The following is a 13,168-nucleotide window of genomic DNA, read 5'->3' as shown; positions in this document are numbered from 1 at the left end:
GGGTACAATTCTGAGGGAAACAGTGGTACCCTAGACTTCTGCATCCCGTGAGACTGTGTTAGTTTTCTGTTCCTCTAATCCAATCCCTGCAAAACTAACCTTAGAAATGGTGTCTTGGCTCACAGTTCTGGAGGTTCCAGTCCATGGTTGGCCCACTATCTTTAGGTCTGTGAGGGCAGCACAGCACATGAGGGTTTCACACCCAGCAGACTGAGAGCTTGGTGGCCAGGAAGCAGAGAGAGAAAGGGAAAGGGTTGGGCCCTAGCCTCCCCTAAGGTGAAGTCCCTGCCCGCCCTATAGATGGCCTGGAAAACTCCTAGGCAACAGCAAGAACCCAAGATGGAGTGTCTGGGGAGTGGTAATGATCACTTTGGATTTCCTTTTCTGAAAATCTTAAACATGTAGGATCCGGAATTTTAAAAACAGCAATTAATAAACTATTTGGGCAACTTGTTCTAGAGCCATTGGACTGAAGGTTTTGTTCAAATGGAAAATAAGATCTACTCATACTTTTGGTGCAGTTATTGGTTGTTGCTTTGTAAGTTTCGTTACAAGGTTGGCATTAGAGAATTTTAAAAAATTGTTTTAAATTCCTGGGTGCAGAGCCCACGAGGTGGGGTGTGTCAGCTCTGTGGGGCAGGCTCCCAGGCCTCTTCTTCACAGCCCACTGATCATGGGATGAGTTTTGGGAGAGACAGATGGGTGGGGAATCTCTCAGAGTTGTGAATGATTCAGAGCCAGAGAGGGAGCGGCATCTGGTCAGCAGGACCCTCATTATGGTTCCCTTGTTAAAGGCTGGGAAACTGAGGCCAGGTTAGGGACTTGCCTATCAGGCCTTGAAGGCGGACTTTCAGATTGCAAACTGGTGCCAGCACTATATTTAACAGTTTGAAGAAATAAATCTGGAAAGAGTTTAGTAATTTGCTTAGAAATATCCAAAGTGTGTAAGAAACTCAAGGAATTCACTAGCAAGAAAATAACCTGATTTTACAATAGGGAAAGAATCGGATCAGACATTACTCAAAAGAAGGCACTGAGATAGTTGGTGGACCCTGAGAGAAAGGCCACCAACATGCATGATCAGGACACACGGAGGAAAGCACAGTATGTCACCACCCCACACACCTTATAGCAGCTGTTATCAGAAGACAGTGGGGAGGAAGCTTTGGTGAGGGCGCGGAGCAAATGGAATCCTTCCACAGTGTTAGTACAAATGTAAATTAGTGAAAACGCTATGGAAGTTTCTTAAACTATTGAAGACAGAGGTACCATATGTTCCAGCAATCCTGTTACTGGTTAGACACCCAAAAGAAATGAAATCATTTTGTCAAGAAGACATCTACATTCCCAGCTTTCTGGCAGCATTGTTCACAAGAGCCAGGACATGGAATCAGCCTGGGGCATCAGTGGATAAATGGATATTTTTAAAAATGTGGTACATATATACACAACAGAATACTATGTAGCCTTCAAAAAGAAAGAATGCATAGCATTATGACAACATGGATGAACCTGGAGGGTATCACAGGACGAACAAGTCCATGAGATCTATTATATCACGATGACTGTTAATAGCAATGTGTGGTATATGTGAACATTTTCAACACAGTAGATTTTAAGTGTTCCACCACAAAAAAAGAAATATGTTAGGCAATCCATGTTAACCAGCTCAATTTAGTCAACTCAGAATGTATACATAGTTCAAAATGTTGTATCATGTATGTATGTCTATATATACACATAAAAATATACACATAATTTCTGTCAATTAAAAAATTCCCAGAAAGGGGAAATACTAGAGCACAGTAATATAACCAGTATAATCCAAATAGTATTAGTGGTTTAATTAATAGTACTGTACCTTGGTTGTCCTAATTTTGGTGTCCTTGGTTTGATTATGTAAATGTAAATTTTAGAGAAAGCTGAGGGGAATCAGAAATTCTGAACTATTTTTATGGCCTTTCTATAAATATAAAATGATCTCTAAACAAAAAAGCTAAAAATAAATTATGTTCACAAACATGAAATGATTTGAAGATGATATAGTAGATGGAAAAATGTCAGCTGCTGTATCTAAGGCAAAGTTTTCCTAGTCTCATTGGGGCTTTAAAAAAATTATGTTTATGTGTGTGTGTGTTTGTAGTAGGTAATGTTACATTTATCAAGAGGAGTTGGTGCATGTGCAGAACACATCTTAATTCTTTTGTTTCCCTTCTGCTCCTTTCCTTCCCTCCCTATATCTCTAGGTCCCTTTCCCATTTGCAAAAGACCTCCTTGTTTCCTGTTATCTATCTTTTATTCTGCTCTTTATTTATGCTTTGAACTTCTCACATAAGAGAAACTATGTAATATTTAAGCTTGATTTATTTCACTTAACATTATGATCTCAAGGTGCATCCCTTTCCCTACATGTGACTCAAGTTTATCCTTCTTTATGGCAGAGTAATACTCCATTGTGTGTAAACACCACATTTTCTTCATCATTAGGGCTTCATAAAGAGCTTTTTTTTTTTTTTTTTTTTTAAGTGTGAAGCATTTCCTAGGCCTGTGCAACTCCGTGGGATGGGGCTGGGTTGCTGGCCTCACCGTCGGGAGGCTGGGTGTGGAAGCGTGTGCGGCACAGCCGATGGTGTGTCCTTGGCTTCAGTGTCCTTGCCCAGACCCCGGGTAGGAAGGCTCATCTCAATTTCAATTTAGCAGGGAGAGGGGATTATCTCACCTTTCTGACAGTTCTCAGCACCCCGTTTCTCGAGCTTCCTCTCAGGGGCCTGGGGAGGCTCACCGGGGCCAGCAGCAGCCTCCCTGTCACCAGCTGACCTTCTCCGTCCTGCTGTGGGTAACAAACCCCGCCCGCCTGCGCTGGCCTGGGACGCTCTCTCTTTCGACAGAACGGAGTACGTTTGAAGAGGAGCGATTTCAGACAACACCCGCCTTCTCCCGTTGTGGTCAGGCTGGCAGCGTGGAGTCGGGTCAGTTGCGAGAGTGAGAGGCCTGGGTGGGCGCGCACGGCACAGGCGCAGGGCAGGGACACGGGCAGGGGTAGGGGGAGGCTCAGGCGCAAGCGCAGGAGGCAGCGCCCAGTACGCAGCGCCCAGTACGCAGCGCCCAGTACGCAGCGCCCAGTACGCAGCGCCCAGTACGCAGCGCCCAGTACGCAGTGTGGCGCGATCTGCGTGTGTTCCAGGGTGTTCCAGAACGTTCTGGACACTGCCTTCGGAAGGGCGACTCCAGTGCCGAGCTCGCCTCGGCCGTTGGGAGGGCGTTGTTGGGGCTCTGCACGCCGCGACCCACAGAGGCGGACTGCTCGCCCACCGGCAGCAATGCAATGGTGAGCGCCAACCTGGCACGGGGGCCTGGGTTCCGGCGTGGGGCCGGGGCCTTCCCAGGTCGTCTGTCTTGTCTCATCTCGCGTTTCAGTTAAAGGCCCCAAGTCCGTTGGCTGAGTTAAAGTACCTAGGGCCTCCTCGCATGAGATCCCGCGTCTTGTGCCTTAGAGATGCAGTGATACATAAATGTTGTCTTCCACATTTTATGGCCACATCGTTCCTGAATTTTTTTAAAAAACATGATTTGGTTTTAACACAATGAATCGAATTAGTGATTTGGGCGTTGGCTCAGCTCCAGGGTCCTCTTTTCAGAATCTTTGATGGAATTGAGTATTTTAGTTTAAAGCATTTCAGGATTATAATTAGTTGGCTACTAATTACAATGTTTACTTCATTTAGAAATAGCAGCATTAAAGGAAAGGATGAAGTTGTGTATTTATCAACTATAATGACCATTCGGTGATGATTTTTCTTTGTGTCTCTTACACATTTCTTTTGGTCTTGTATCATTGGTTGTCTTATAAGTGTCTTGTTTCCCTCTGAATATTATTTGTAACTATGACTCTTGCACCGGTAAATGCACTAGGGGACAATTAAAAATCAGCTGGTAACTATTTTATCAAAATAATTTGAGAGCATGAATCCTGTGACATTGTCACACGAGAAGGCCCTCCCTGCTCAGGCTGCCTTGATTGGGCATGTACAATGAGTCTGCAGTAAATGCTGGGGCAGCAGAGCTTATTTCTGCTTGTGTATTTAGAGAGATATGAACTACCGATTCTTCTTGGAGAAACAGAAAAGTTAATGACTGGAATTTCTTTATGGTCTCTATGACAGTTTTATCACTTATGTCTCCAAAAACTAAATCATTTTCTAAGAACAAATCTGTCTGTTGCTAACAGACTGCGAAAACCTATCAGTTTCTTTTCTTTTTTTAAACCAAAAGCCAAAAGAAGCCAGCCTTTCAATATTTGGACGTTTTTCTCTGAGATAGGGCTGTACTAGGCAAACACATTGGCATTAACATTTCTAAGGCAGGCTCAAAATAAATGATAATTTTAAAAAAAGAACTCCCTCCAGTCCCCATGTTAATTGCCATTTTAATTAAAGGCTCAGTGTGTCCCGAGTGACAGGTGATTGCCTTGTGAAGATAAAGGAAGACTCTGTCTTTGGCTTATAGAAAGGCAAAGGCCTATGCAGAAAAGCTTGTGCCCATATAAACTTGCTGTTTGTTTTGTCAGACAGTGTGCTGAGCATCAGGTGAACCAGAATATTAGTTGAAGAACATAATTTTCTTTAGGCTGTTACATTTCCAAATGTATCTTCTGGGTGGACTTCTTGGTTAGGGACTTAACCTAGTGTGTGCTAGAATCCTCTACCACGGACTGTTTTTCAGAGACAAAGGAGTCTAGCAGTGAAAACCACTGTTTGGAATGGCCTTTGATTAGAAATTTTATCTATTGAGTCTCCTACAAGGTTGTATGATCAAGGAAGAACATACTTGAAAGAGCTGTGTAGAGTGTAAAATATTATTTGTTATCATCTTAATTTATTATTATCTGTCAACAAAGCATGGTGTGAGGCCCCAGTCACTATGTTAGCAAACTGGGAACTCTGGCGGGAGGTGCATCTGTTGAAAGCTAAGTGCTGCTTAAGGATCCCGTTTCCCAAACTTTACAAAATCAAATACAAATAAGGCCCCTGGGAAGTATGGAAAGACCGACCCGTGTTCTGTTTTCTACTAGTTTCTGTGCCCAGCTGAAACTGTATTTTATTGTAGGATGGGTAAAATTTGACTCCTGTAAATGAGAACCAAACAGCTTTTGAATGATGAAGACAAACCTAGACTCTAGACCACAAAGATAAAACGCTTCCAGTAAGCGCTGGGGCCAGACTGCTCCATGAACATGACACATGCGAGTGTCAGGCTCAGGGCTGGCTCTCTGAGGCTGAGTCCCACTTACCAGGGCAGAGAAAGGACTGGTGGGCGAAGGTGAGTGCAAGTTCTCACAGGGGCTCTGTCCTGCCCAGCCTGGCTGCTGCCTGGTGCCCTGGCTGCCAGGTGACCCATGGTGCACACAGTGAGGGACTTGGAAATGCCCACTGCTCTCAGGCTGGACAGACTACACTGGTGGTTTGCTCTGGCGGCTGGTGCAGCACTGGCCTGGAGGGCAACGTGCAAGGCTGGTGATTCTGTCACCCACTCAGGACCCACACAGTGATCCTGGGGCGCAGCGAGCTCCTGCCCAGCTCCTCCTGCCACTTGTATGCAACAGGGCACCGTAGTGCCCCCACTGGAAGGTTCCCTGGCTTTCCTGATTCCCCTTTTCCACAGTTTTCTTCTTCCTTTTCTGAGCCTGTCCCCATTCCCTTGAGCTCAAATTCTGTCCCCAGCCCCTTGCTGTTCTCAGGCTTGGCGCCCTGTGTGTCTCTGCGTGCTATATTCTTTTTTTCTTTTCTTGGTTTTTACTGAAATATTTACGAGTTTATAAGGTCCCTTTATACTTTGGTGTGTGTTTCAAAAGACTAAATTTTCTCAGCTAATCACATTTACTGAACCAGAAAATGGACATTGGTAGTACTGCTCTCTAGCCCATAAGCTTCATTTGAAATGTGCTTAGTTGCCTCATTACCTGCCTTTAGAGCAGAGGGCAGACCCAGTTGTCATGGTCTAGGAAATCAATCCAGGAGAATATGCTGTATTTTGATGTCATATTTTTAGTCTCTTCTAATTTAATCTATCTATCTATCTATCTATCTATCTAGGTATGGGGGATTGAACTCGAGTCCTTGTGCCTGCCGGGCAGGCAGTGGAACCACTGAGCTAAATCCCCGCCCCTAGTCTTTTCTAATTTAGAGCAGTACTTCTGTGTTTGTTTGTTTTTCATGACCTGGACATTTTTGACATGTACAGGCCAGCTATTTTGGGTTTGTGTGATGTTTCCTAATGATTAGATTCAGATTATGTCTTTTTGGCAACCACAGTGTGGAAAGGATCTGGTGTCTTTTCTAATGGCTCAGGGTAGGAGGTGCATGCTATCTCCTGGTGCCATTATTTGAGCTCAGCTAGTGTGGTGTCTCTCATATTTCTGCATTGTGGACTTGCTGTTTTCTCTCTGTGACTGATGTCTTATGGAGAGACAGCGACTAGGAAAATAAATATGTTAGTTATGGGTAGTGAAGGTCACATTTCTCTTTTCATTGTCACAGAAAAGAAGGAAAGACAGGAAAGGACAGAAGTGTGGAGTCAAGCCATGTGTTGGGTTGGGCCTGGAGCTCATCGTGAACTCCTAGTTGAAGTTCTACATGGACATGCACTCCCTGTCACCTGTCTCTCTTTCCACCTTCTGGTTCTGTCCTCTGGGAGGGCAAAGAGGCAAGGGCAATTTGGCAGCAGCAAGCAAAACTCGTATCCTCTTGGCCTCTCAGTGCTGTTCTCTGGTAAGATCCAGCCAGGCCTTCTTGGCCACGGTAGGAAAAGCACGAGCTAAGCAAGGAGCAGTTTGCTTTTTACCAGAGAGGAGGGAAGTGAGCAAAGACTGAGGAGCACATGAGTGCAGTCAGGAGCCAGCTCCAGGGCTTCCCCCAGGCAGACGAGGGCCTCTGCAGCATTAGAATGCGTGCAATGAGTGTGATCATGATGTGCCCTGAGCAGGTACCGTAACATCAAACAGGAAACTATCTCAGCTAGAGCAAGAACCTCACAGTCCATACCGAGATAAATAAGTACACCAATTAGTATGTAAAAAGGAAAGCAGTTCCTTATAATAGAATTCCAGCAAATAAATATGGAGGGAATGGTTGAGTGGAGGTCCTTTGTTGACTCCCGTGTCAGTGGTGTGGGGCCGAACTGCTGCATTCTTTCTGCTTCTAAGCATGTTAGCTTTGCCTTTCTGGCCTCCTCCCCTCACAGTTTGCTGGAGTCACCTTTCCTCACCCCCTAATGTGAATTATTTTCAAACATGCTATTGGTACAATAGGTTGGCAGGCACCTTCTTCTGTCTTCAAGAAAAATACTGAGACTTGATTGAGTGGGTTGGGGTTTAGTGTATTTTTGTTTGTTTCCTTGGATTTTCTTTGACCCTTGGTTCTTAACTCAGATGAGATTTGGCACGAACCAGTGTTAACACCTGAAATTTTGTTACTCCATTGTATTGCAAACAAGTCAGATAAAGCCTGCTAAACACAGAGGCATTTATTAAACACATTAGCAAGGGAAGAAAAACATGATTTATACAGCTTATTCTTTGGCAAGACAGACAAGGGGGCACCCCGCAGGCAGAGCTCTTTGCTCTTGTGTTAGCCACCAGGCAGTGCTATGTCTTCATAACCCAGTGGATGGATACCAAATTCAGGCTGTCTCCGGAGGGAACGCCTTTCTGAGTCCACGTATTCCATTCACACTGGATCATAGAGTACCTCTAAAACATTTTCACTTCTTTACACGTTCTTCACTGTTTTCAGTGTTACTCATGGAAGCTCATTTCTTCACATCAACAAGCCACCAGTTTCACCATTTCACATCCATTGCTAACATTCTTTGTAAGATTTTCAGTTTTAGGTGTTAATAAAAATATGCACAGTGAGTACGGCAGAGTGTACTCTGCAGTCTTGCCTTTCTGGCAAATTCCTGGCTGAGTCTGCAATATTGATTAGGGCACCTGTTGTTCCGGAGTGCAGACTTGAGTGGTGTTATAGTGTTCCTGCCCAAGTTTTAAACTGAAAAGTAAATTACACAGGTTGTCATAGGAATTGGGGGAAGAAAAAATGGTCAAAGTACAAGTTATGCCTGGAAATTTCAGTCCCATGAAGTTCTTCATGAAAATTGAGTCCTTGATAAAATACATTAGCAAAACACTACATACCATAAGACCCTCTTAGAAATAAGCCACACTAATTGTTTGGAGGATGATGTCCTTCGCTAAAGGAACTTCTTTTTTTTTGTACTGGGGATCAAATAAAGGAACTTCTTAAACTTCATTTGACTCTGCATTTCCCAGACTTAGCTAACCAAATTTTTTTGCATTGCACCCTTAAAATTAGTTTTCCCTGGTACATGCTTTAGACAGTGCTGCTTCAGAAATCTTAGTGGAGCTTTCTTAGCCACATGCACTTAGCTCATGCTCAGCGTCCCCTGCCTAAAACTCCTGCCTGAAATGATGGACATGCTGACTGTCGTTGAATTGTGTGCTTACAAAGAGTCAATTGAGATGTTCCCAAACCTGTTTATTTCATTTGTACTTGTAATTACAATTACATAACCTAATTAAATATTACGTAATCCCGTGACTTCTGAGTGTAAATATAAAGAGTTATTGTTTTGCTAAAAAATAAATTGAATACTTTGGAAAGACTCATTAAAGGAGAATTGCTGAAAGTGTTATTAAATTAGATGAGGGTAGAATAACTATCAAAGGGTTGGAAAAATACTAAAAAAAGTATTTTTTGCATAAACTGCTTTGTAAGTATGTTTTGAGTTATTATGAATTTTAAAGAAACTGAAATCTATCATCATTGAATAAAGATTCAATGGGTAACTTGAATGAGGGGGTCCATACTCAAAGTCTTCCATTACATGAGATACTTAAGGTACGTACGTACTGATTTTTATTGACTTTGTTGACTAAATTTTTTTATTAAGCAACTGGTTATAGATCCTGTGACTGTCAGACAAAAGGACCTTGTTCCAGAGAGAGAATTAAAGCAAAAACTTCACACAGGGAGATAGATCGATAATAGATAATAGATAGATGGATAGCTAGACAGATATAAATCTTAGGAAATGTTTTAAAATATTCTATACAGGTTTTGTGCATGTCTCATCAAGCTAGGCCCAGTTGTCTTCCAAACCTTTGCTGTCTTGGTCTTGCTGCTTTCAGTTTTTAAACTTCATTCTAAGCCCATGGGATTGCTTAGGGCCTGGCCGGAAACGAGAGTTCAAGCCACCATTTTCCCTGGAAGTGGTCCGCACACGTTCCCAGTTGCAGCTCTTTGGGTCCAGTCCACTGTACTGGACTTCATGGTTGGGAATGAATTCTGTTTATTACTAAGCACATTTTTTTCAGTATTATTTTGTAGTAAAAATTCTTGGAAGAATGTGTAATAAATAATGTTTGATTTCTGTCTGGGTTCCATGGTGGCCTGTAATTTAAGGTTGAAAGTTAAGGTTATGTTGTTACTTCAGAATTTTTAGCCTCTGTACTCACATGTACTGTCTATAAACAAGACAGTTACTCTATTGTGGAGCAGTTTTTTTCTTTCAAAATGCATAGTATAGCCACCATTTCTTGGATTTAATTAATACTGTGTTTGTACAGAGATCTGTAGTTTATAAAGAGGTGAAGCAAGAAATGCTTTTGTTGTACACAAAATTGAACAAAAAGAGAAAAATACTGCTTTGATCCTCTTACTAAAGGGGGAAAAAAAGAGACAGACACTCTTAGAAAATTTGGAATTTATTTGATTTTTTTTACTTGGTGTTTTTCACAAATACCAGAAAACAGAGTCATAAGACTGTAATTTGTCAAACTACCAGTGAAGCTACATTTGAATATGAAAAGGATATTTCTACCTGGAGCAATATTATTTTTTGGAATCATTTAAAAGCTTTCATGTTAGGGTGGTAACTGAACAAATGTTTGGAAAGCAGCCCTGTGTGCTTCAAGCCTGTAGGCTCTTTGTCCACCCTTGCGGGGTCAGCGTGCAGCATGGAGGGGCTGAGAGGGAGGCGGAGAGCCTGGCTCTTCATGCGCAGGAGGAGTAGCTGGTGGGAGTTCCGGGCCTTCACTGAGGTTATTCTAGAGTCAGCACAGAAAACACTATTTTAAACCCTGGTGGCCTCTCTGCCTCTGGTAAGCAACAGGATACCTGTGGATATACCTTCTTCATCTTATGTTGAAATCTTATTGCCACGGTTACCCACATATTTTTTTCTACCAAACCACTTGGTGGAAGGGATGCGTACTGATATCTCAGGATTTTCTTGTTTTGTAGGAAGGAAATCTCTTTTTTCTCTTGGTATACCCATGTGGACCATCTTTGTTTTCTTGGTCCCAGGAAGGGAGGATGACTTCTATTTTTGTGCTATTGTAGTTGAGCACTTCTTGGACCTCGTAGTTCTTGCTTCTTTCGTCAATTTAGAGGGTCACATAGCACACTTTCAGAAATTTGGGGGAGCTTTTTATTTTAAGCTATTCATAAGAGTGGTCAAATTTTAATGTACAACCACATCATTCTTCGTTTAGTGACTACCTGTGGTTCAGATAACCTTTAAGAACCAGAGATATTGAGAGAGACAAGATGATCCTCTGAAAGATTGCTCAGTATCCCTTTTCTAGACAATATATGGCACCACATGAAAGTGTGAGAGTGTGAGGCATTTGGTAGAAGGAGATGAACACGTCTCTTGACCTACCTGGAAAACTTGGAGGTGACATGAGATTGGACTTAGCGAGAGGGAATGGACCAGACATGAACATTTTATCCTAAATAGAGCAATACGTTGTATTAAATACTCCTCAATACCTAAATCCAAGAGTCGAATGGTGGCAGGAGTCTTTCTTTTAAATATGCTTTCTCTTTTGAATCTTATTTTGTAATGAAGGGCACAGAACATGGAGTTGATGTTTCCAGCCCAGAGGGTGACTTGAGGAGACTGGGGGAAAATACAGGGAAAGCAGGACAGGATTTTCCTTTGATGGGCATTAGCTCGGCTCCGGGGCTTCGAGTGTGGCGGGTTGGCATGGAGGTCTCTGTTAAAAAGGGACCATCTTTTTCTCCCAGGACTGCCATGTGACGTAGCAAGGAATGAAAGCAGGGAGAGGAGTCCTCTCATTAGCTTCCCCCAAGACCTTTCAGGGGGTCAGGAGACCCAGAAAAGAGCCCAGAGCAGACAGTAGCCCAGCCTACCCCTTCGAGGGGGGAATTTCAGCCCTGGAACTTCCCTGTGAACCGCATTCTTTCTCACACTTCTCAAAGGTCCTCCCCGGGCAGCCCAGGAGGAAGGATGCTGACCTCCCAGGCTTGCTGTCCTGTGAGCTGTGTGCAGTGAGGCTGTAGGTTTCCGGGGTGAGAAAACACATTCCTGTCCATGGTTGGGGCACTGGGAGGAAGCGTCTGAGGTCTGTGATGGGAGCCGTCTGCTAGGTGCTGAGTGGGAGATGATGAAGGAAAAGCATCCATATGCAGACTGCTCCGACCACAGAGCTGTGTGATGATGCGATCAGTTTGTCTGCTGGGGACATGGGACCAAGAAAGGGCAAGCAGCAGTCACAGGCCCTTTCAGCCCTTGCATAAGTTGGTCCCCTGTGAAATCTTCTTAGCCCACTTCCAGAGCCGCTCTTGGCCCACAGCGGGGTCAGGCTGAGACCTCTTAATCCACATCTAGATCAGTGTCTCTCTAAAGTCAGTCGCTAGGCTTTTTTCTGCCTGCCTTGCAGGTGATAGGTTAAGAGGCGAGCCTTTAGATATGGAATGTTTGAAAACTGCTTCTCTACCTGACAGTTTTGAATTTTACTTATCTCTGTGAGCCTTTTTTGTTTTCTCAGTGGAAAAGGGAATAGATTTTGCTACCTTTGCTACTGAAGTGCAAATATCATTGTCATTATTTTCTTGTGGAGTACATTTTGCCCCAAATGTGTAGATAATGTGCTGTTTTTCAAGTTCCAACCACAGTGTTTTTTCACATTTAGCAATTTGTATATTGTTCTTTCTAAGCAATTATTGAATTTTTTGTCAGCCAGTAATTTACCAAGCACGTATGTTTTCCACGCTATGCAAGCAAATGAAGCATACAGAAGAAATGGGAGGTGCGGCGCGGGTCTTTGTGTAGGTCACAGTGTGCGTGGAGAGTGAGACCAAGTCCCCAAGCAACAATGCACTGTGTGCCTGAATGGTTCTCGTATAGGAGAACCTGTGGGTAGATGCTGAGCACAGGTGGCTGAGTAGATGGAGACAGTGTTCATTTAGAAGGGAAGTCAGTTGGCTACCAGTAGAGCCATGAAAGAGAAATAGTATTTGGTAAGTAGAGGGGAGTAGAGGAGAGAAAATGGCCCCCCGGTGAAGGGGCAGAGACAGGTGGAGTGGGCATGATATGTTTTTGATAAGTGACCTTCAGTTCTCTGTTCCCCCAGTGATGAGTCCTGATTGGTATGATTTGCCCTGACGATCCACCTCCTGTTTCCCAGCTCCCTTTGCAGCTGGGCAGCTCCCTGACCTCATTCTGGCCAAGCTAAGGGCACTTAGGGCATGTATGAAGTATTTTCTCCTGGATTAAGTGTGGGGGCCCCTGTCCCCTTCTCTGCCTTGTGTGAGAGGAGGAGCTCCAGCCACACAGCATCTTGCTGTTGGAGGCATCTCTGATCCCAAAGAGTCAGCCCACACCACAGATATTTGCTTCTGGGTACCTGTTAGGTGGGAAAGAGCAGCCTCTGTATTTGTAAGGACTTGGGTGCTGGGAAGGTGGCTTCTGTTGTAAGGCTGCTTGGTTTTGAGATGGTGGCGGGAGGTCCCAGTGCAGATGTGCTGGGAGCGGTTGGAAGCACAGCACTGCGCTCCAGTGAGTCTGTGTGGTGCTGTGGCTGTGGCAGGGACACAGAAAAGCACGAAGCAGTGGCTCCAGTTGGAACTGAAAGGAGCGAGAGAGGTCAGTCACCTCAACATGGAGACATAGAAGGAAATAGCCCCGGGTCAGAGGATTGCACAGAGACAGAGTCACCAGGGCAGAGGGTGCCTGGAGGGCGCTCAGGAGATGTTGGCTGCAGGGACGAATGAGTCGTCAGCAGTGCCATGAACTCCAGAGATGAGGAAGGCGAAAGCCCAGGGAAGACTCGGTAAATCTGGTA

At 44.0% G+C, this 13,168-nt stretch overlaps 1 protein-coding gene across 5 annotated transcripts in view; it reads left to right on the top strand.

Moving 5' to 3' along the window:
- The window catches only part of Plcl1 (phospholipase C like 1 (inactive)), a 282,823-nt gene that overhangs the window by 150,942 nt on the left and 118,713 nt on the right, over positions 1 to 13,168 (top strand). The window contains exon 1 of one of the 5 annotated variants that reach the window (XM_021249788.2): positions 3,153 to 3,328. The exons of 3 other annotated variants lie outside the window; for them this stretch is intronic. In XM_021249788.2, coding sequence (XP_021105447.2) covers positions 3,326 to 3,328 — 3 coding nt within the window. In that variant the 5' untranslated portion in view covers positions 3,153 to 3,325. Of the gene's footprint in view, positions 1 to 3,152; positions 3,329 to 12,813; positions 13,157 to 13,168 lie in introns of those variants that run through there. One more of the 5 variants, XM_087200421.1, reaches the window with a different exon arrangement.

The sequence above is a fragment of the Heterocephalus glaber genome, unplaced genomic scaffold (genome assembly GCF_053883595.1).
Source record: "Heterocephalus glaber isolate CG9 unplaced genomic scaffold, H.glaber_assembly_v1.0 deba00001743, whole genome shotgun sequence".
NCBI lineage: Eukaryota > Metazoa > Chordata > Mammalia > Rodentia > Bathyergidae > Heterocephalus > Heterocephalus glaber.
The sequence above is the reverse complement of the archived record's forward strand: the minus strand, read 5'-3'. Positions and strand labels throughout refer to the sequence as shown.